The sequence below is a fragment of the Phoca vitulina genome, unplaced genomic scaffold, assembly GCF_004348235.1.
Source record: "Phoca vitulina isolate PV1807 unplaced genomic scaffold, GSC_HSeal_1.0 scaffold61, whole genome shotgun sequence".
Lineage (NCBI taxonomy): Eukaryota > Metazoa > Chordata > Mammalia > Carnivora > Phocidae > Phoca > Phoca vitulina.
Genome location: NW_022589764.1, coordinates 5,748,670 through 5,772,408, shown reverse-complemented (window position 1 = coordinate 5,772,408; position 23,739 = coordinate 5,748,670). Strand labels below are relative to the sequence as shown.

General features: G+C 39.5%; 1 protein-coding gene across 1 annotated transcript in view; it reads left to right on the top strand.

Annotated features, from left to right (window-relative positions):
* The window catches only part of CERS3 (ceramide synthase 3), a 76,549-nt gene that overhangs the window by 9,396 nt on the left and 43,414 nt on the right, over window positions 1-23,739 (top strand). Inside the window, exons 2-7 of the mRNA XM_032391321.1 lie at window positions 2,273-2,390; window positions 7,387-7,505; window positions 14,396-14,453; window positions 15,423-15,473; window positions 19,447-19,539; window positions 22,621-22,749. Coding sequence (XP_032247212.1) covers window positions 2,273-2,390; window positions 7,387-7,505; window positions 14,396-14,453; window positions 15,423-15,473; window positions 19,447-19,539; window positions 22,621-22,749 — 568 coding nt within the window. The remainder of the gene's footprint in view (window positions 1-2,272; window positions 2,391-7,386; window positions 7,506-14,395; window positions 14,454-15,422; window positions 15,474-19,446; window positions 19,540-22,620; window positions 22,750-23,739) is intronic.

The following is a 23,739-nucleotide window of genomic DNA, read 5'->3' as shown; positions in this document are numbered from 1 at the left end:
AATAAATAAATAAATCTTTAAAAAAAAAAGGTAAAAGAAGAATATTTTAAGGAAGAGAGAGAATTAAAAAGCTACACTAGACAATATCTCTTTAACACAAAAGAAGGTAACTTATTGAAGAATAGAGAAATAACAAAGACATAAGATATATAGAAAACAAATAACAAAATAGCAGACATAAATCCTATTTTATCAGTGATTAAATGTAACTTGCATTAATGTAAATAGATTAAATATTCCAACTGAAAGGCACAGATAGGAGAGATGGATACAAATACATGATCTGGGGTGCCTGGGTGGCTCAGTTGGTTAAGTGTCTGACTTTTCATTTTGGTTCAGGTCCAGGGCTGTGAGATCAAGCCCTGCATCAGGCTCCGTGCTCAGCACAGAGTCTGCTTGTCCTTCTCCCTCTGCTCCTTCCTTCCCCCACTCTCTCTCAAATAAATAAATAAAATATTTAAAAAAATACATGATCCAACTATATGCTTTCTATAAGAAACACACTTGAGGTTCAAAGACATAAATAGGTTGACAGTAAAAGTATGGGAAAAGATATACCAAGCAAACAGTAACCAAAAAAGAACCGGAGTGGCTATATACTAATGCCAGGCAATTTAGACTTTCATAGACTTTTAAATTGTTACTGGAAATGAGAACATTTTATAATATAAAAGGGTAAATCTATCAAGATGATATAATAATTATAAACATATATGTACCTAACAACAAAGCTCCAAAATGCATGAAGCAAAAACTGACAGAATTGAAGGGAGAAATAGACAACTCAACAAATAGTTGTAGATGTGAATATCTCACTTTTAGTAATGGATACTTAGGGGGGATTAATAAGGAAATAGAAGACTCGATCAGCACTATAAACCAAGTAGACCTAACAGTCATCTTTAGAACATAGCACCCAATGACAACAGAAGACACATTCTTCTCCTATGCACAAGGAACATTCTCCAGGACAGACCATATGTTAGGCCATAAGACAAGTCTCAATAAGCATAAAGAAATGGAAATCATACCAAGTGTGTTTTCCAATCACAATGAAATGAAATTAAAATTCAGTAACACACAGAAATTGGGAAATGAGCAAATACGTGGCAATTGAACAGCATACTTCTAAATAACCAATGGGTCAGAGGAGGAATCACAGTAAATTAGAAAATACTTTGAGATGAATGACAAAGAAAACACAATATCAAAACTTATGAGATACAGCCACATAGTGCTCAGAAGGAAACTTCATAGCTTCAAACACCTATATTAAAAAAGAAGAAAGATCTCAAATCAATAAACTTCTACCTTCAGAAAAAAGAAGAAAAAAGAGCAAACTAAACTTCTACCAAGCCGAAGTTAGGAAATAATAAAGATTAGAGTGGAAATTCAATGAAAACCAGGACACACCCAGTAAAATCCTGAGATTAAAAGGACTGGTAATACCAAGTGTTGGCAGGGATATGGAGTAAGTGGAACTCTGGCCCATTACTTGCAGGAATGCAAAGTGGTGCCACCACCTGGAAAACAGTTTGCCAGTTTCTTATAAAGTTAAATGTATACTTGTTATACCACCTACCAATCCCACTCCTCGATATTTACCCAAGAGTCAGGCCATTTTTCTCATTAGTTAGAACTTCAAATAGGAACATAGTAATTCTATAAGACAATGATCACCAAGTAAAAATTTCTTTTTATTTCTTTTTTTAATTTTTTAATTTTTTAAAGATTTTATTTATTTGACAGAGAGAGACACAGTGAGAGAGGGAAAACAAGCAGGGGGAGTGGAAGAGGGAGAAGCAGGTTTCCCGCCAAGCAGGGAGCCCGATGAGGGGCTCGATCCCAGGACCCTGAGATCATGATCTGAGCCGAAGGCAGACGCTTAACGACTGAGCCACCCAGGTGCCCCACCAAGTAAAACTTTCAATAACAAAATTATTATTCATTTGAATCCCTTGGAGTCTTAAAATGAAACTCTAAGTGGAATGGCTTATCCCAATTCTGGGATCTCATATATAAATATATTTGGATTTACATAAGTAAATTTTTAATGGTACAAGTATTTTATTTTTTTAGTATTGCTTGTATAAAGGGTCTCAAAATTTGCTCTCCTTGAATTTCTTTGCAAGGCAGAGGTTAGCTGTAGGTAGCCCAAGGACAACATGACCCAATGGCTGATCCTTCATTTGTAATCTAAAGTAAGGCTTGAGTCTTCTGGTGTCATTTTGGGTTCATTCTCAGATTTTGGACTTTCTTTCATATTTTATAGGTTTATTGCTATGCCTCTAGCAAAATCATTTGGCATTAAAGAGGAAGTTCGAAAGAAGATTATACCAAATACTGTCTTAGAGAATTTTTTCAAACATTCCACAAGGCAACCATCTCAAGTAAGTACAAGTTCTTTGTTTGGGGATTAAAAAAAAAATCTTCTTTCTTAATGTTTCAGTCACCTGTGGCTTACCTCATCTGTTCAAGATATCCGTTCCAGTTGGCCATCAAATGATTTGACTCATTTGGATTTTTTTCCTCTATTGACAGGTTATACAGCATTCCAAGCATAGTATAAAATGATACAGAAATATTATAAAATAACCAATATTCATAGTTGAACTATTGTGTTCAACTATAGTGTTTAACACTAATAATCAATGCCGTAATTTGGGTAGAAAGATCAAAATTAAATTTTGGAGGGTAGGATATGTACAAAGTACCCTAATCACTAAAGACCACTGACAGTTACAGCAGAGTAGCCCATATCTAACACTTCTGATGGCTGTGGCATCATCGATATACATTACACACTTTAGGAAATTGTTCACGGGGGTGGCTGTTGTGAGTAGGCCATTTCATTTTTTCCAAGTCCTCCACATGTTTAAAAATGCACTGTGCTCCTGCCCACTCCCCAGGAAAGTCAGAGTTCTCTCTAAGTACAAGATGCACTTCATGAAATGGTGTAGTGCAAGGAATGTTTACATAACCCAAAAAAGGTTGTCTTAAAAGGTTGTTTTTTTTTTTTTTTTTAAGATTTTATTTATTTGTCAGAGAGAAAGAAAGAGAGCACAAGCAGGGAGAGCGGCAGGTATAGGGAGAAGCAGGCTTGCCACTGAGCAGGGAGCCCAATGCGGGACTCTGGGATCATGACCTGAGCCAAAGGCAGATGCTTAACCGACTGAGCCACCCAGGCGCCCCCACAAAAAAAGGTTTTAATCCAATAGTTGTAAAAAAAGATGGCGGCTCGGCAGGTCTAGTTTCATTTTCACCATAGTTAAAATGAGAGATGAAATAAAAACTCTCTGATGAATACAGATGGTGATCACTAGTCATTTTTTTTCTGCATATGTTAATTTTTTAATGAAATTTACATGTGACTTATTTTTCTTTCTTTTTTTTTATTATGTTATGTTAGTCACCATACAGTACATCATTAGTTTTTGATGTAGTGTTCCCTGATTCATTGTTTGTGTATAACACCCAGTGCTCTGTTCAATACGTGCCCTCTTTAATACCCATCACCAGGCTAACCCATCCCCCCACCCCCCTCCCCTCTAGAACCCTCAGTTTGTTTCTCAGTGTCCATAGTCTCTCATGGTTCGTCTCCCCCTCCGATTTCCCCCCCTTCGTTTTTCCCTTCCTATTATCTTCTTCCTTTTTTTAACATATAATGTATTATTTGTTTCAGAGGTACAGGTCTGTGATTCAACAGTCTCACACAATTCACAGCACTCACCATAGCACATACCCTCCCCAGTGTCTATCACCCAGCACCCCATCCCTCCCACCCCCCACCACTCCAGCAATCCTCAGTTTGTTTCCTGAGATTAAGAATTCCTCATATCAGTGAGGTCATATGATACATGTCTTTCTCTGATTGATTTATTTTGCTCAGCATAACACCCTCCAGTTCCATCCACGTCGTTGCAAATGGCAAGATCTCATTCCTTTTGATGGCTGCATAATATTCCATTGTATATATATACCACCTATTCTTTATCCATTCATCTGTCGATGGACATCTTGGCTCTTTCCATAGTTTGGCTATTGGATCACCGGTCATTTTAAAAGTCAAGAGCATGTGCTCGCACAGTTTAGGATTGATAGATTTTAAGGGTGCCGAACTTTATTTGCAAAGTTCAGTTGCATCTACGATGACTGTTTCTATCATGAGTCTGGTTGGGCTCGTATGGAGGTCTGACCATAGCATGTGGCATCGCGTCCAGGATTGTTCACAGCTAGCCAGCACTGTCCGTAACTTCTTCTGCCCTCAGGTTCTGTACTGGACTTCCTTGTTTGTTTTTTTTCTAAAATGAGGACAGTCTGACAAGCCTTTTCCACATGTTCTTCATTTCCATGTGCTCCAAAGGACTGCTCTTGTTCATTTCAATACTGCTGTTAACAGTGGCGATAATAAATGCCCAAGCATCATTTCACATTTTTCAAAAGGGAAATTACTTAGCTGTGGTTATGAAAACTTCGGGCTCTTTCAGAATCCTCATTATTTTTCTCTCTTTCTGTTTGAGAATAAAGCACTCGGGTAATACCTTGTATAAAACATGAAGAACGGTGCTATGCTCTCAATTACTTGATATGTTTGCTATAGCAAAACCTTCAGGTCAGCATTCTAGGAAATTTAAAATGAGGAAATTTGGTCTTTATCAAGTTTCCCTGCTATGGAGAGAAAAGAGCCATGTGACAGTTAAAGAAATACCAACATAACATCTGGCACAATTTTCTGTGCATTGTAGGTGTTCAATAAGTGCTTGTTTTATGTATTGATAAGAAATTACTTCCAGAGACTTTTGTTTGCAAGAGGATTTCCATCCCAATAATATTGTAGTGAATGGAGTCAGTATCGTCAAGACTGATGTTACACCCGATTCATCTGTGCTCCAAGAGAGAAAATAAATTGCTTCAAATCATGTTCGAGTGCTATTTCTAGATGCATTTATTAAGCAGATATCTATAGAAATGATGGGATAATAAAAATGAATTGCTTCCCGCGAGGGAGTATGATGAGCTGTGTGGGTTAGTGAATCCAGACCTCCAGAGTTGTGAGAGCAAAGACCTTGGACGCAAGGGCAAAGTGAACACAGTGTCCGACTCCGGACATACGCCTGCTCCTCCATTCCATACATGCCGCTGGAGGGGGACTTTATCAGTGCCAATGCCCTGTCCCCCCACCAGGATAAATCCCAGACAAAGCCCCCCTTGATGTGAGCATAGCCACATCTTTCCTCCCCTCCTCTTCATACGGCTCTACCCTGCCAGACTTCTTTCTGTTCCCCAGGGGTTCCCTGCTCACTCTTGCTCTCATCTCCACACGACCTTCCTTTCTTTACCCTCTCCTTCTCTGAGGCTTTTTTCAGGATCCAGCCTATGTGTAACTTTCTGGAAGTGCCTACACAGAGTTAGGTCCCATGGTATCCTGATCTTCCCCTATCTTAGCACTCATGGTATTTCATTAGAATTCTTTGTTTTATTTTCTTACTTTCGGGCCCCACGTCCATGTTATTATTCATTTAGATCCCCAATGATTAGCACAATGCTTGCAAGAAGGAGGCAACAATAAATGGTTGCCAACTCAGTGTCCTCAAGAGCTCAAAAACAAAACAAAACACAACAACAACAACACAACGGTGGTGAACCCTTGGCCTATAAAAGGTGTTAGAGAGGGCAGTTAGGTTACAGAGAAACAGAGTATCATATGGGCTGTATCCTGTTTTTGTTTTGTTTTGCATTCCTTCTTGCAGATTAAATAACAGGTAGCAATTTAGGAGGTACATAGAAGTTGCAATTAGGCCTTTGCCAGTCTTCAGTGTGAGAGCTGCTCTATGAATTTTATCCACTGTTAACCCTGCGCACGTGAACAATTAGGTGAACTCCGCACAATAACACAGTAGAAACTGTATGACTGGTCCCAGACTGGAGGGTGTCCAGCCATCAGGCAGGCTTTGTTCAGCCCTCGCAATGTTGGTCCTAAATTTACTTAAATTTACTTTGAGGCAGCGGTCAACATTTGGAACGTGCTAGTCATGTCACAACAAAATCCTGGGTGTGCGCTTTCCCTCTGGAGCCATCAGCGAGGGCTGGTTCACAGCTGTGCTTTTGGAGCAAAGCGGGTGCTTTCCTGTTTGCTTTGTCAGTCACTCCTGCTTATCTCCTCAACGCTGAAGCTGAGGGTCAGTTTGATGCCATTTTATTTTTTCTAGTAAAGAGGAAATGGAAATACTTCGTGTACTTATGTTGGAAAATGAAAGATCAAGAGGGCAGGTATTACAAAAACTTACAGAGCTTATTTCTTTGTGTCAGTTGAAGACACCATAGGTTTAGCATATAAAACCTGCCTGTGCGAAAGAATACAACTTAAAATCCCACCATGAAACAGACCTGATCCACTCAATCATACGTGTTTTTGGTCTGGCCCTCGGAGAGCTTCAAAGTGTATGACCTTTGAGCTAATCCATCATCCATATTATTTCCAAATTTAAAAATAAATTCTGCTTCCCAGAAGAGAAGCGATCATCATTAGTATATTCTACGATCTTAGTTTTTTTATGATTGGAATTATTTTGGATTAGTTTGAAATGGGCTCTACATCTGATTAAACGTGAAAGTGATGGCCAACACCTTTTGAGTTTTTCCTGTCGTATCTTTTGGAGCCAGCACAAACGTCGTGTGAAAGAACAGAAAGTGCACTAGCCTACATTCTTTTTTTTCTTTTAATCTTTTTTTTTATTTATCTGACAGAGAGAGACAGTGAGAGAGGGAACACAAGCAGGGGGAGTGGGAGAGGGAGAAGCAGGCTTCCCGTGGAGCAGGGAGCCCGATGCGGGGCTCGATCCCAGGACCCTGGGATCATGACCCGAGCTGAAGGTAGTCGTTTAACCAACTGAGCCACCCAGGTGCCCCACTAGCCTACCTTCTTATCCTCACTTTACTATTAATTTTAGGTCTTGGACAACTTACTAAACCTCTTGGTGTTCCCATTTCTCATAGGAAAAATGAGGAGGTTGGATCTGATTAACACCTTAAACTGTACTTCTCTACCTGGTACCTAGGAAGCCTAGATAAAACTTTGCTGAACGAGTGAGCTCACATCTGCAGGTCGAATGTATGGGTTGCTGACAAATTATGGAGTATTGATATTTCTTAGTAACTCAGAGTGCTGGGATTTTTTTTTTTTTTTTTTTTGGTGGGTCTGTGTGTGTGCGTGTCTGTGTGTGTGATCCCATAAGCAAAAGAGGTAAATTCATTGGCTCCAGAGCTAACGCAGAATGCCTCTTCTCTCCAGGGCACAAGCTCTGGTAACCGAATCATACCATCTCTTGACTGCCTGCCCATCTGACTACTCTTTATCACCTGTTCATTCATGTTGTCCCTTTTCAGACTGATATTTACGGACTGGCAAAGAAGTGTAACTTGACAGAGCGCCAGGTGGAAAGATGGTTTAGGAGTCGGCGGAATCAAGAGAGGCCTTGCAGGATGAAGAAATTCCAGGAAGCTTGGTAAGAAGGACAGTCAAAGCTTTTGCAATGCTGCAGTTTTATAATATGGAACAGAATGGTCATCTCAGAAAGAACACTAATGTTGGAGCAGAAGAGGGGTTTGGACCCAGCCCTGTCACTTACCAATTGGGTGTTTTAGGCTAGTCACCCATCTACCGTCTCTGATTCCGTTTCCTTCTCGATGAAATGGGGTGAAGCTATGAACTCTCTAAGATGAATAGGAGGTATGATGTACTTATCTTAAAGTCCAGAAAAAAAATACAAACGTCTTAACTGCTGTTTCTTTTTTTTAGGGTAGAGGTTGGCCCTACGTCTCAAGACTTTGTCAACTGTTTCTAATCACATTCCAATTATTAAATCACATTATAAGAGCAGAGAATGGGAAGGTGTCTGTTCTTCCATCCCACTTGACTCATTCCCCCCTCCAGCCCCCCACCCCTTGCCTGTGGACTGGATGGCCAATTCCCCTGGGTTTCCCAGTTGGTTTTAGTGGAGGGGGGGTGGTCAGCACCTGTTGGGGTCCAAGTAGGATTTTTGCCAGAGCTGGCTACTTTGAATATGCTCTGGGAGGAATGAGGCTGCATAACACTTATTTTTGGTTTCATTTGAGTTCTGTGGGTTTTTTTTTTTCCCTCCCGTAGAATTTTGTTGTACTTTGGGTCACTCCCTTGGTGGCATAAACGGACACTTGTGTGAAAAATGCAGACAGGTCATTGCTCTTATTTTTTTCTTCTTCCTTATATCCAGACAAATGTCTGTTCGTTGGGTTGTGTTTGATGCCACATTCTACACAACAATAGCATCCCTTCTTTCTGTCCGTTTCTTATGGTCCTCACATTGCCTGGTGACTTTCACCAGATATTTTTTGTTTTGATCATGAAGTGAATAGAGAGCTGATGTCAGACTCTCACATAAATGGGGCTGGGGCTAAGCTTTAATGGCTTCCTTCAGTTTACCTGTATGCACCTGAGTATTATGATCCCACTATGATGCTGGAGATGTTTAGGGGCACAGACCCAAGTGTTCAAGGTGTCTTGAAACAAGCAATCATTTCTCATCACAGGCTTCCATTGGAAGCTCAACGTGAATGGCCTGGTTTGTCTTCCAAATAGCTGCTCTCTGATTTTTAGCTCTTGAGAGATTGGCTAATATCGTCATCACTGATGTCAGCTTGGCATGAGTGAATCTCTTTAAACTATCACCACAAAATACTATAAAGTAGCACTGGTCTCATATTATATTTTCCTGTTCTCCTACTATCATTCATTTATTTTTCTAGCAAATGATTCTTATCTTAAATAAAGTCCCCAGGGAGGGACTAATTCTCTACTTTTGAGCTGAATCATGCTCCCATGAAAATCTCTAGTGATTTCTTGTACATGATAGAGCCTTACAGTTTATAAATAATGTTTGATCCTCCCGCCAATGCCGTGAGGTAGTCGAGGAAGGTAGGTAGAGCTAGCCCTGTGTAAGAAATGAAAACTATTCAACATACACAGTGCCGTATGTCAATTAAATCTCAATAAAATGGGAGGGAAAAGAAAGAAATGGGGAGCTACAGGTCCGGCTTCTTAAAAGAACTTGCTTAAGGTCACCTGGCTGTGGGCAGAGCTGTTGCACTCCTGTCTTCTGACTCCTTTTCTGGGACTCTTTCTCCTCCATGCTACTGCCCCTTGAAACGTAATGCTTACCTCTTAGCAAGCAGAAAACCCCCTATGTCAATTAAACCTTTGGGTCAACAAGGCCTAACATTTGGGAATCTGGCTGTCAGTGAGTCTACTGAAAGTCCGCTTCAGAATTCAGGCTAGGGAAGGGAATTTCAAGTTGTCAGCTATCAGTCAGTCAGGCAATGCAGAGGGTTATGTCGACTGTCTTCTCTGTACGGGGCACTCTCCTACATTGGGTGGAGTTCTAGATTTTAAGAGGGAAGTTAAAGTGGAAGGCCTGGTCACTAGCCTTAAACAGCTACTCAAGGAGACAAGACTGTTGCTTATGAAACCACAATAGCCATCCAGTTATTCCACCCAATGGCACATGAGCCTAGACACGTGTAGTCCATGGTCATGTTTCGATGCATTGTGGGCAGTCAGAGGAGATGGTGTTAGTAGATCTGGACACGTTCGAAAAAGGCTTTTTAGAGGAGGCCAGACCTAGAGGAGGTAGTGGGAACATGACCTTGAGGAATGGGTTGGGATTTCCACGAGAAAAGAAATCAGGATTTGAGGGTAGCTTGTTTGAAGTAAGGCAAAGACACAAGGCAGGAAATTATACAGTGTATTCAGGATATAGAAGTGGGCCAACAAATAAAATGTAAGCTTTACCTTCTTCTTTAGAGATATCACAAATTTCCTGAAAGTCAGAACACCGCTATTATAGACTAAATAAATAGACTAAAGCAAAATGCGCTTTATTCCTCCAGCGATGTGATGTGCTGTGGGAATCATAGTAAGAGCTACCTAGCCTCAGGCATTTGGGAAATCTCAGAAAACTTACTTCCCAACACCAAACTTTAACAAATTACTTGCCAACAGGCAGAAACTCCTCTATAATATTAAGAGGAACACCTTAAGTTTACTGTATTGTTTCCTTGATTACTTCCTTTTTTTGAATTGAAGTATGGTTGACATACAATATTAGATTAGTTTCAGCTGTACAACATGGTGATTTGACATTTATATACATTCCCAAGTGATCACAACAAGAAATCTAGCAACCATCTGCCACCATATAAACAATGTTATTAATTATATCCCCTGTGCTGTACATTGCATCCCCAAGTTTTAAATACTTAATGACTGGTAGTTTGCACCTTTGAATCTCCTTCCTTTGTTTCGCCCATTCCTCTACCCTCTCCCTCTGGCAACCACCAGATTGTTCTCTGTATCTGTGAGTCTGTTTCTATTTTGTTTTATCTGTTCATTTGCTTTCTTTTTTAGAGCCTACATGTAAGTGAAATCATATGGTATTTGTCTTTCTCTGTCTGATTTATTTCACTTAGCATAATACTCTCTATCTCCATCCATGTTGTCACAAATGGTAAGATTTCACTTTTTTTTAAAGATTTTATTCATTTATTTGTCAGAGAGAAAGAAGAATTTCATTTTTGTATAGCCAACTAGTATTCCATTGTGTGTGTGTGTGTGTGTGTGTGTGTGTGTGTGCGTATCACATCTTCTTTATCCATTCATCTGTCGATGGGCACTAGGTTGCTTCCATATCTTGGCTATTGTACTTGGTTACTTTTTTAAATGATGACCCCCTGAACCCTGTTCCACAGAATTCAGGATTTTAATCCACAGTGCATCCTTTATTTTTAAAGTAAACTTCATATTAGCTGACCACTTTTCTTTTTCAATAAGCATTTCCATCTAGCAGCAAGAAGTTTATTATAAAAATCCCAGGTAATTTTCAAGTAGCGGGTGTAGATAGGTAGGCAGCATCCCCAGCCCCGGAGGGAGAGCTCTCCTCTAGCTGGCTGGGCTGCCACCCTGCCTTAGCTGACCCCTGGGACATGTCCCTGCCTGCTCCATTGGGCCTTGCCCTTTCCTGAGCCCCGTTGCTGGCCTTGGCAGCTTCTCTCTCCATTGCCCCCTGATTGCACTTGCCATCTGGGCCTGACCAATCAATTTCTGGATTTTTCTTTTTTCCAAGAATTTTTTTCCCCTTACAATTATGTTTATCTCAGCCTCTCCTGGAAAAAAAAGGGAGAATCTTTACTACCTTTTCCATCTGAAACTAGTAAAACAGCATCAACAAGTACTTTGTCATTCATCTCATAATTAGTGAAGTGTAGCGGTTCTCGAACTTTTTGGTTTTAGAAGCTTTTTGTCCTCTGAAAAATTAAGAAGGACCCCAAAAAGCATTTGCTTGTGTGTGTTATGGCTACCGGTACTAGAAACGAAGGCTGAGACATTTATAAAACATAAGAGTACACAAGCTCTCTGAGCAAGGATGGCGTCTCCTGTCATGGGGCCTCTGGAAATCACTGTTCGCTTGTGAGGGCATGAGTGAAAATCACAATAACACGGTAGTCATATTATGAAAATATTTGGACACCAGGAATACCTGGCACACATTTTGAGAACTGCTGGGATAGTGTAATGAAGCCTAACAGATCAGTCCAGGAAAATGCAACACTTGGTTTTGGCACTTGCATCTGATGGCCACTGCACAGCCCCGGGGGAGTTATGTGATCTCTCCCAACCTCTGTGTCCCTCTGCGGTAGCCACCTTGTCTACCTTTTATCCATAGAGAGGGCCTAATTACAGTTCCTAGTCCATAAACTTGTTGTGAAGATAAACATATGATAACACACACAGGCTTAGCACAGTGCCTGGTGCAAAGTCAAGAGGTCAGTAAATGCTGGAGAAACGAACAATTCGAGATGTGCCACCTAGACTTATGGCTTCCTTTGTGGCCAGCAGGTCTGATCCTACTTTTTCTCTTTCCGTTTGGCCACGAGAATCCAGGGAGCCAAAGACATGCTGCCTGCATCTAAGTGTGGGCCTTCACTGGACCAGCCGTAAATATAACAAGGATGGACAGGTCTCAACCAGCTCATTTTATAAAATGCTCTTTGGGTATTTTTATGGTTCAGATTTCTGAAGACTGGAACCCTACTTCTTTCTCTATCAAAGCAAGCCAGGAAGAAAGACTATCATCTAGCCTATAGTCAATGACAATGTTCAGGAAGCATCACTGGCTTCAGAGTCCAGAGACCGGCACTCAGCCTCAGCTGTGTTACTGCTTAGCTGTGGGAGCTGGGGAACTGGGGGAACTGGTCTTGTCTTTAAGGAGCCTGATTGTTCATCTACAAAATGGGTGTATGTCTGCCTTCCTCTTTCTTACTTAGCTTTCAGGCATGTTGAAGAAAGCGCTCTAAGGCATTATGCAAGAATAAGGAACAAGCATTATTATTATTATTATTTTAAGATTTTATTTATTTATTTGACAGAGAGAGAGAGAGAGAGAGCTCATGAGCAGGGGGGAGGGGCAGATGGAGAGGGAGAAGCAGGCTCCCCGCTGAGCAGGGAGCCAGACTCGGGGCTCACTCCCAGGACGCTGGGGTCATGACCTGAGCCAAAGGCAGCCACTTAACCAACTGAGCCACCCAGGCGCCCCAACAAATATTATTTTTAATATTATTGTTGCTTCAGCAATCATGAAATAAAATAGCAGTACTTTTTTGGAAACTTTACTTTGCAAAGTTATAAACATACACAAAAATAGAAAGACTGGTATAATGAACTATGTGTTCTATGTTCCCATCACCAACTTTAATTTTTTTTTTTTAAAGATTTTATTTATTTATTTGAGAGAGAGAGAATCGGGGGGGGGAGGGTCAGAGGGAGAAACAGACTCCCTGCCGAGCAGGGAGCCCGATGCGGGACTCGATCCAGGGACTCCAGGATCATGACCTGAGCCGAAGGCAGTCGCTTAACCAACTGAGCCACCCAGGCGCCCCTCACCAACTTTAATTATTACCAACTGATGGCAATCCTGTGTCATCTGTGTCCCCCCTAACCACCTCCCCCCACAGACTGTTTTTGTGGATAAATTTTTTTCTGTCAGTTTTACTGAGATATAGTTGACATGCGTCACTGTGTAAGTTTAAGGTGTACAGCGTGACGGTTCGACTTACATATATTGTGGAATGATTGCCACAGTAAGTTTAGTTAGCATCCATAATCTCATAGAGGTACAAAAAGGAAAAAAATGTTTTTTCCTCTTTGTGATGAGAACTTGAGGATCTACTCACTTAGCATCTTTTAAATATGCCATACAGAAGCGTCAACTATAGTCATCATGCTGTACTTCACATTCCCCGTACTTATGTATCCTGTAACCGAGAGTGTGCTCCTTTTGACCACCTTCATCCAAGTATTATTGACGATTACTTTTGACACAAATATCAGACTTTGTATGATTTCATTGTAAATATTTTAGTATGTATCTCTAAGAGATAAGGACTCTATTTTAAACAAAATTGCAATACCAGTATCATACCTTAAAAAAACTTTAATAACGGGTGCCTGGGTGGCTCAGTCGGTTAAGTGGGCGAACTCTTGATTTTGGCTCAGGTCGTGGTCTCAGGGTCGTAAGATCGAGCCTGGTGTTGGGCTCTGCACTCAGCGGGGAGTCTGCTTGTCCCTCTCTCTCTCCCCTTCTGCCCCTCCCCCTCCTTGCGCCCTCTCTCTCTCTCTTTCTCTAAAATAAATAAATAAAATTTTAAAAAAACTTTAATAATGGTAAACATTCAATGTTCAGATTACCTTGATTAACTCATAATTTTCTTTACCGTTTGTTTGTTTGAATCAGGATCTTAATAAAAGCCATGCAGTACAGTTGACTGGTATGTCTTTTAAGTCTCTTAATCTATAGGTCTTTCTCCATACATGAGAAAAAGATTTTTTTTTTTTCAAAAATCTGCTTTTCAGAAACAAGACTGAAGTCTGGCCGCATGGAAACCTTTTCACTGGGACTTAAGTGGGGATAAAATAAATGATTCCATTAATACTAATGTCAACCCGTTGTCTACAGTGTGTCAGGAGCTGGGTCTACTGTGTATCAGGTGCACTGCGAACAGTCGTAACAGTATCCCCCACTTGTTATTGCTTGCTTCATACTGGGCACCCTGATCCATACTTTTCACAAATTAGCTTCAATTCTTTTTACATTTTGAGGTAAGTTTTGTCATTCCCATTCTATAGATGAAGACATGAAGGCTTCCTGAGGTTAAGTGACTTCCCTACAGTTATAGCCATCAAACAAGTGGCAGTCAGGATATCAAATTAGATGTGCCTGTGCATTCTTTCCAGAATACTGTCCTACCAAATGTATTTCTCCTCACATGTCAATCACCTTTACCAGATGTTTCTTTCTTTTGGCAGCTGGCGATTTGCATTTTACTTAATGATTACTGTTGCTGGCATTGTATTTCTTTATGATGTAAGTTGTCTCTTTGATATTCTTTGATGGGGATTTGTCTTTGATTTTAAAAACTGTTGCCTATGAATTCCTCGTGAAATAAGGTTCTCAATAAGCTAACCAGCTTTCATGCTTTTAAAAACCACACAGATGCCTAGAGAAGTCATAACTCCTCAGTTTGTCTTTCAAAGCCTTTGTTAAGCATTGGATTGGCAAACATAAGTTTGAAACCTAATCTCTCCCTATTTCCACTCACACGACCCATGTGCCAACCACCCTGGACTACTGACAATCCCCTGAACAGACCTTTGCATTGTCTGTTTAAATAGTCACTAAATGATTACCTCATTAAGTGATATATAAACTTCATAATAAATTGTTGACAGAAAAAACAAAGATAACCAGCTTTTAGAGATTTTGCTCAAGATTTAAGATATTTTTATTGCTACAGGAAGAGTAGTCTGATTGGTTCAGAAATCATATCATTAGAGGTTTCACTTGTTTGAAGAATTTCCTTTTTTTAAAAAGATTAAAAAGATTTTTTTTAAGATTTTATTTATTTGAGAGAAAGAGAGTGAGCGAGCAAGAGAGAAGGAGCAGGGGGAGGAGCAGAAGGAGAGGGAGAAGCAGACTCCCCGCTGAGCAGGGAGCCCGATGCTGGGCTCGATCCCAGGACCCTGGGATCATGATCTGAGCCGAAGGCAGATGCTTAACTGACTGAGCCACCCAGGCGCCCCTGTTTGAATAATTTCCTGTGCGAGGCAGCACCGTGTCTGGTCCCAGATTCACCAGAAGTCGTGAGCATCCCAGGCACATTGTATGGGGACATGTATCAATACCTAAAGAGAGAAAGAGACGCAGCAGGAACAGCAGTCTTACTGTTATGTGTGGCCCTGTCAATGACATCAGGAAGAGCTTATGTTTTCTGCTGAAATCAGCCTTTGACTCTGACAAACTTATTTTTTCTCTCTTGGTTCCTTGTTTTTTCAGAAACCTTGGGTATATGACCTTTGGGAAGTGTGGAATGGCTATCCCAGGCAGGTAAGTCCCTTCTGATACAGTCCTCCCTTCCTTCAGCTTTGAGGCCCTCAAATTGTCCCCTGAGTTAGGTCCGAGTCCCCTTCCTACTCTCTGTCCACGTCTGTGCAATCCTTCGGCTCTTTCTCTACCGGAGCTTACTCATCCTTATTCCTTACTTACCTATCACCTGTGTTGTTCCTTTAGTCTGTTTATGGTTAATGCAATTACATATTTGAGTTTAAATCTCCTATCTTATGATTTATTTTCTATTTGTAATACATGGTGCATTTCCTTTTATTGTACTCTCTCCTTTCTTTTTTATGGGACAATCAAGTTTTTTAAAAAATTATTACTCCATTTCTTCCTTTACATTAGCTTTTTAGTTAGGCATCCTTTTGTGCTTATAGTAATTATCCTAGACATTACTATATGCATTTGTTAATTATTGGAGTCTAATAAAAATTAATGCTCTAACCTCTTTACAGTCACTGAAAAGTCGTTAGAATTCTTCATAGAATTCTTCATATACCCTCCTCCCATTTCCTCCTTCAAATATTTAAAATGCTGCAAGTCATTGCTATTAGTGTTTTGGAAACAGTCAAATCATCCTCTCTGTGCTCCACCTTGTGTCCTGCTTTTCCATGTTTCCATCTGGGACGATTATCCTTCTGGCTGAAGAAGTCCCTTTGGTTTGCTTTTCTGAAATGTTATCACTTCGCCTTCATTTTTTAAAGGATATATTTTGAGGGTATAGAATTCTAGGTTAGCAATGATTTTCCTTTAGCATTTGAAAATGGCATTCCATTGCCTTCTGGATCCCATCATTTTCTTTAAGAATTTAGTTGTCCGTTTTATTTTTGCTTCTTTGAACAGAATGTCTTTTTTCTCTGATTTCAGTATCTTGTCTTTGTCTTTCAAGTTTTATTATGATAGGCATAAATGTGGTTTTCTTTGACTTAATCCTGCCTAATGTCCATAGAACTTCTTGAATCTGTGGCCTGATATCTTCAGTCAGTTTTAGAAAATTCTCAGCCATTGCTTTTGTTCCTTTTTCTCTCTCTCTCTCTTCTCTTTCTGGAAATTCAATTACAGATGTGCTAATATGCTAGATGTTTACACTAGGTCCCACATGTCTCTTATGCTTTTTCTAATATTTTCCATCCTCTTGCTTCTCTGAGCTTTAGTTTGTTGGGAGACAGTTCTCCATGGATTTCTTGCATTTTTGCATGTCTTATGAAGTGAAGCACTGCCTGCCTTTTGTTCTGTACTATCTTTCAAGGACTTCTGTATAGCAGACAACGTTGGAAGATAGAAATATCTCCTTCTGGAGCAAAGGGTAGACACATTACTATCAATTATAAAGATTCAGGTTTCCTAGCTCAGGGTTCCTCTCTTGTACTACAACCCATGGTATGTGCAGATGTCATCTGATGCTTTTTGCTTAGCCCTCTATGAGTTAAGATGGGAGATCTGTCCCAAATATTGATACTCTGACAACTACTATTACTGTGAATAATACGCTATCCTTTACCTCTGACCCAGGAGTCTTGGATCTTCAATTAGCCCCTATAAAACTGTGGCAAGCTATCTTGCCAGTAGGGTAAAATCTCAGACCCTTCACAGATCTGGATATATTCTATTTCATGTTCTCTAGTTTGTTGCTGCCTTTATCAGCAGTGTCTAAACTGCTGTGAAACACATCTTTTGAGTTCTAAATTTTAGTTACTATGTTTTTCACTTCTCAAATTTTCATTTAACCCTTTTTTTTTTAGTGGATTCCAGTTCTCTACTGAAATTTTCCACATTTTAACCAAGTTTTTAAAGTTATTTGGAAGTCCAAGTCTGAGGAATCCAATGTCTTGATCGCCTATGGGTCTGTTCTCTTTTTTTATTCTTGTCTCCTTATGCTTGGTAACTTTTGATTGAATAATAGATATTGTTTATGAAAAAGTATAGATGCTCAGGATATTATCTTCCTCTTGAGAAGATTTACATTCACTTCTATTCATTAGAGTAGAGACAGATCACCTTCATTTTGTATGTGATTGAGCTGATTCAATGTGGATTCCAGTCTTTTTGAGGGCAGATGTATTTACAACTTATCCATATTCCTAGGGTGTTTTCCTAGTGGTTTGATAAAAGATTACAGTGTTTACCAGGACTCTTTCTTTGGCTGGACCTGGGTACCAATTTGCATCCTAGGACCATGAGATTTCCAAAAGTCCTATATAACTTCTTCTACTTCTTAGTCTCTGGACTCCATACAGCTTATAAATTGGCAAATGCTGACTAATGCTATACACTGGTGTGGTTTTCTTTGAATTTATCCCACTTAGGGTCTATGGAACTTCTTGGATTAAGGATTCACTAGAAAAGAAAGATTCATTTTTAATGCATTTTCTCTTTGAAAGCTTCACAGGTTCTGGGTGCTTTGGTTGCTCTTTGATGTCTTTGCAGAGATATTTTTATGCATTTTACCCAGATCCTTTGTTAGTTTTCACTAGGAGAGTTAGTCTCATACATGCTTGTTTGACATAGAAGAAAGCAAAAACTCTGTCTCATTCTATTATGACCTTATAGAGGATGATCAGTTGACCAGAAAATTATTCCTTTTAATGTGTTAGCTTCAGCATTAGAGAATCAAAGAAGGTTAGACCATAAAATACTTAGGCAATATGTAGGTCAAACTCCAATCTTATTCTTCTACCTCCAACTTACTCTGAACTTCTGAGGTATATCAGTTATCTACTAGTACATAACAAACCATCCCCAATGCAGTGCCTTAAAACAACAACCATTTATTTGCTCATGATTTGGGTTAACAATTTGGGCTGGGCCCAGCTGAACAGTTCTTTTTGCTCCATGTAGTGTTAAATGAGCTCATGCTTGTATTTCAGTCTGTTGGTAGGCTGGCTAGGGAATGGCTCACGTCCCTGGTGTCCTCATTCATATTTTTGGCAGTGGGTACCTTGATTCTCTATTTTGCTCTTATCAGCAAGATAGCTCAGGTTTCTTACCTGGTGCTTATGAAGTCTCTGCTTGCATCGTATTTGCTTATGCTCCATTCACCAAAGCCCAAGATCAAGTTCATGGTCATGATGGAGAAGACTATGCCCATACATCAATATCAGAAGGTGAAATTCATTGGAGGCATTGATGTAACAATACATCACACCAAGTAATATAATGTCTCAACTTAACTAAAATAAGCACCCCCCCCCACCGGACACTATAAAATTATTAAGGAAAATTCTAGATATAGAAATTTTATTTTTTTCAGAAGACATTTTTAGAGTACTTAAATAATTTTATATATTTTATTACTGCCCCATTTGAGGATAGGCCACTTCTGATTACTAGCTGTCACCAGTAGAGAAGTTAGGACATCAGATTTTGAGTAGTATTCAAGAAACATAAAACAAGGTGAACTGTGGGAATAGCAGAACAGACTTACCAATATTCTTAAGTAAAAGCTTTTGAATTTGTTTTCCCTAATTTAACTTTCAGTCAACTAAAACAAGGCAATTACACCTGTTGTCATTTTATTAACTTTTAAACAAAACACTTTAACTTGATTTTGGAATTCTTGTCTACCCTTTCAGAAATAAAACGCCTTGAAATATTATCTTTGATTCCTTCTCAGAAGTGGAAATCTTTTTTTAAGATTTATTTATTTTAGAGAGGGAGAAAGAGAGAGAAAGAGAGGAGGGGCAGAGGCAGAGGGAGAGGGAAACTTAAACAGACTCCATGCTGAGCACGGAGCCCAAGGTGGGGCTCAATCTCACGACCCTGAAATCACCACCTGAGCTGAAACTAAGAATTGGACTGTTAACCAACTGTGCCATCCAGGTGCCCCTCAGAAATGGAAATCTTAAAGCATCATCATTTGGGGGAATTCTGTGGAACATAAATAGGTATAAACAATAGTTTCATGCCTTAAAATGAGTTGTTTATACGGTGATACTAAAGTAGCGAATACTCTCATTTTCCTTAGCCCTTGCTGCCATCCCAGTACTGGTACTATATTTTGGAGATGAGTTTTTATTGGTCTCTGATATTTAGTCTTGGCTCTGATGTCAAGAGGAAGGTAAGTACCTTTTTTTTTTTTTTTTTTAAGATTTTATTTATTTGAGAGAGAGAGAGCTCATGAGAGAGCAAGCAGGGTGAGGGGTGTGCAGAGGGAGAGGGAGAGAGAATCCTAAGCAGACTCTGCACTGAGCGTAGAGCCAGATGTGGGGCTCGATCGCAGGACCCTGAGATCATGACCTCAGCCGAAACCAAGAGTCTGAAACCAAGACTCGAACGCTTAACCAACTGCACCACCCAGGCACCCTTAGGTAAGTGTCTTATTTACAAAGCTACTTTATCTACTTTTTCAAAAATTGTCACCCCCCGCCCCCAATCCTAATCTTTAAATTGTATTCTTATGTATGTTAGTTTCAATTCATAGCCTTTTTGCATTTTATAGCACATAGGATGGTGCAAAACTTGCTCATGTTTTGGTGCCTCAATAAGTATTTGCAGTGAAACATTATAGACTATAGACACTTTCACTTGGAAGTTCCACTCTTGCTCAGTAGGAAGAGAACTCCCCTTTATGTGGTCTATTTTTCCCTTTGGGTTTGGGCATTTGATGTTCTTCATTACAGGTGCTAGTAGTTTTAATTCTGCAGCCACATCTTTTAGTTGATTACAAACCACCTTATAGTAATTCTTTGATGTATTCAAAGACTTTGAATACACGTTGTCCTTAATTCATCCAAGATCTTTATGTGGAAACTTTGCTTTGGGCATGCTTGGCTTTGCTTTAGATGTAGGGAAATTGAGCCACAGGCATGCTAAAAAAAAAATGTATCCTCTGAGTTAACAAAGTGAGGCGTTTTAGGAACCGTTTGCTGATGCAGAAAACCATATTAGATTCTCAATGCAATCACAAGATTTTATCATATATGTTAGCAACACAGATCAAATGATAAATACTCTTGGCATATACCTCATATGCTACACTCTGTTTAAAAAGTCAGTCTGTGGCAAAATTTGTGTGATAAATAAAGCTAAGTTGAACTCAGTATTAAGGAGATAAGACCACGCCGACTTGATTAAGTGATGTTCGGGTGCGTGATGGTGCACCCTATCCATCACTAAGGGGCTCAATCAACTGCAGTCAACAGGAGATCTTAAAAGAAAACTTATAAAATGTAAGTAAAAGAACATATTATGAAAAAATCTGATAGAAATAATCTCCTTTTCCATAAAACTCAGCAATAGCTGTAGATGAACTGTCATTAACTTTAGTCTGGGCTAAGAATACATCAAAATGTAATTGAGTCATTTTCTCAAGGGAGAGAATTGAAGATAATCGCTTTTTAGAAGGTCTTCATAGATATACTAAGGTGAGTCAAGGCTATAATGATCCTGTCTTTCTCCCACATCTGATTTTTCAGTAGTTGGTTTCTCTTTATTATATATAGGTGCATAGGGTACCTTTTCAAAAATTAAATGTAAATATATGTCTTATATTTTGTAAATACATATTTTCAGAGACATAAGACTTTTGGAAGGTGGGTAAAGCACAGGCTCTGGAGTCGGAAGGCCCAGGTTTGAATCCCCGGCTTCACCACTCACTAACCTCTCAAGCCAGCTGGCTAGACTCCCTAAACTTGATTTCCTCATCTGTAAAATGGAGCTAAAAATAGTTTCTGTCTTCTCTGGTTGTTGTGAGGATTAAGCTGGTATACCATAAGTGCTCAGTAAGTTGGGCTATTATTACTAGTATCATGTTTACACTTTTACTTTGGCTACGAGGAAACTGAAATCTTTAAGTGTTTTTTAAAACATCTTTATCGAGGTATCCGCACACTGTACAATGCAGTCATCGAAAGTGTGTAATTCAGTGGTGTTGAGTATGTCCACAGAGTTGTGCACTCATCACCACGGTCATTTTTAGAATATTTTTGTCACCCCCCCAAAAGATATCCTGTACCTTTTTGCAGTCACTCCGCATTTCTCCTAACTTCCCCAGCCCTAGGCAACCCGCTGACCTACTTTCTGTCTCTATGGATTTGCCTCTTCTGTATATTTCATATAAGTTGAATCATAATATATGGTTTTTTGTGCGTCTGGCACTTTCACTTCACATAATGTTTTCAAGGTTCATTCATGTGGAAGCATGTATCAATCCTTCATTCCTTTTTAGTGCTAAATAATTGTCCATGGTTTAGATATACTGTATTCTATTTATCTGTTTATTACTTGATAGCTATTTGGGATGTTTTCTTTTTTGTCTCTTAGGAATAATGGTGTTATGAACATTCATCTACAAGTTTTTGCATGGACATATTTTTATTTCAGTAGAATTGCTGGGCTATACGATAATCCTATATTTAACCTTTTGGGCAATTGCCAAAGATGCTGCACCATTTTACATTCCTACCAGCAACATATAAGCATTCCAGTTTCTCCACGTCCTTGCCAACACTTGTGATAGTCCATCATTTTTGTTATAGCTATCCTAGTGGGGATGAAGTGGTATCTCATGGTGGTTTTGATTTACATTTTCCTGACAACTAATGAGGGTCGAGTGTCTTTTTGTGTAGTTGTTGGCCATTTGTATATTTTGTTTGCAGAAAACGTTTAAGTTTTTATGCTCGATTGTGGTAGCTTTCTTTAGCTCAGGGTTGGTAATATTGCACTTACATTTGTTACTTGTTTCATATGCGGTAACTCTTATTTTAATGGTTGTGTAATTTTATTATATTGTATATCTGTCTTTTTTCCTTTTTGGAATTAGGGAGTAAAGGATAAATGTAAATATACACAGGAATGTGTGTGTATGTATATGGTTGTGTGTGTGTGTGTGTGTGCGGGCGTGTGTACATATATCCAGTGTGGGGCAGTGGAAAGAAGAGCAGATGTTAGGATTTAGATGACAACTATTCAAAGCTGTCCCAAAGTTAAGTGACTTCATCAGTGAGGGTAATATGTGTTAGTTCCCTCACAAGGATTGTGTTTAAGAATCAAAGTGAAAGCATTTTACAAATTTCAAAACATTCAGATGTAAGTTGTTGGTTTTTAAACAATATTATTATTGTTGTTGTTGTTAGCTCTTCCAGTGATTAGGAAATAATTGCATTTGCTTAATAGCTTCCATTTTCTTCTCGTTGTGTAGGATTTTCTAGCTCATGTCATCCACCACCTGGCTGCTATTAGCTTGATGAGCTTCTCTTGGTGTGCTAATTATATTCGCAGTGGGACCCTCGTGATGATTGTGCATGATGTGGCTGACATTTGGCTGGAGGTAAACGTTTGCCATTAAAAAAAGTAATAACAATACCATGTCCTGAGTTTCTGGGACTCCTCGCAGGAAGAATGGTCTGTGAGTGATTTAGCAGGGCTCTCCGTCCTGAAAACACCCAAAGTCCGAGCATGTCTCTGGGTCCTCAGATCCTTCAAGTTTAGAGAAACGAAACCTTGTACTGTTTAGTTTCCAGTCTTCTCCATGGTACTCGAGAGATGTTAACCCATGGGATTCCACTTGTAAAAGTTGCATGCAGATACTAGCTCAGGAAGTAAGTTGAGATATTTGAGGAAGGAATGAACTCTAATCTTTTAAAAGGAAAATGTGGATTTGTGGCATTATGGATTCTTAATGTTGGATGGTACCATATATTTACTTAAGCCAAAGCCAAAAACCCATTGGATGCTTGCACTGGCCCCACACTGATCCTCCTCCAGCTTTAAAGAATGAGAGCTGATGTTTATTCAAATGACATTTATTTTCTAAGGAAGGAATGTTTTGGAGCAGAGGACATTAAAACAAGAGACTTCCTAGTCCCAAACAACACAAAACATGAGAAACAAAGCAAATTAGGATTGTTTTCTCTACTTGTCTCTGTTCCTATGGGTCCCTGTTTGCCCTGAGGCAGTGACCCAACAGCCCTCTTGCCTGCCAGCTCTCCTGCTGTACTTAGGGCCACATTTCCCAGAGCCAGGAGTTTGTCCTCTAAATACTTTCATTTATAATGGAGCTGAGGAAAAGGATGCTAACCCATCTCATGTTCAGGATTGCCTCTTGAACGGCTGATAGCTGAATATAAGTTGGTATGGGAGAAATTCAATTTGATAGGATCTTGTTCTTCTAGATCAAGGTTCACCAAACTTTTTGGTGAAGGGCCAGATAGTAAATCTAGCTCTGTGGGCAACATAGGATCTCTTGCCCTATATTCTTCTTTTCTGATTGTTTGCTCTTTCTTTTCTTGTACCCCTCTAGAAATGTAAAACCCATCCT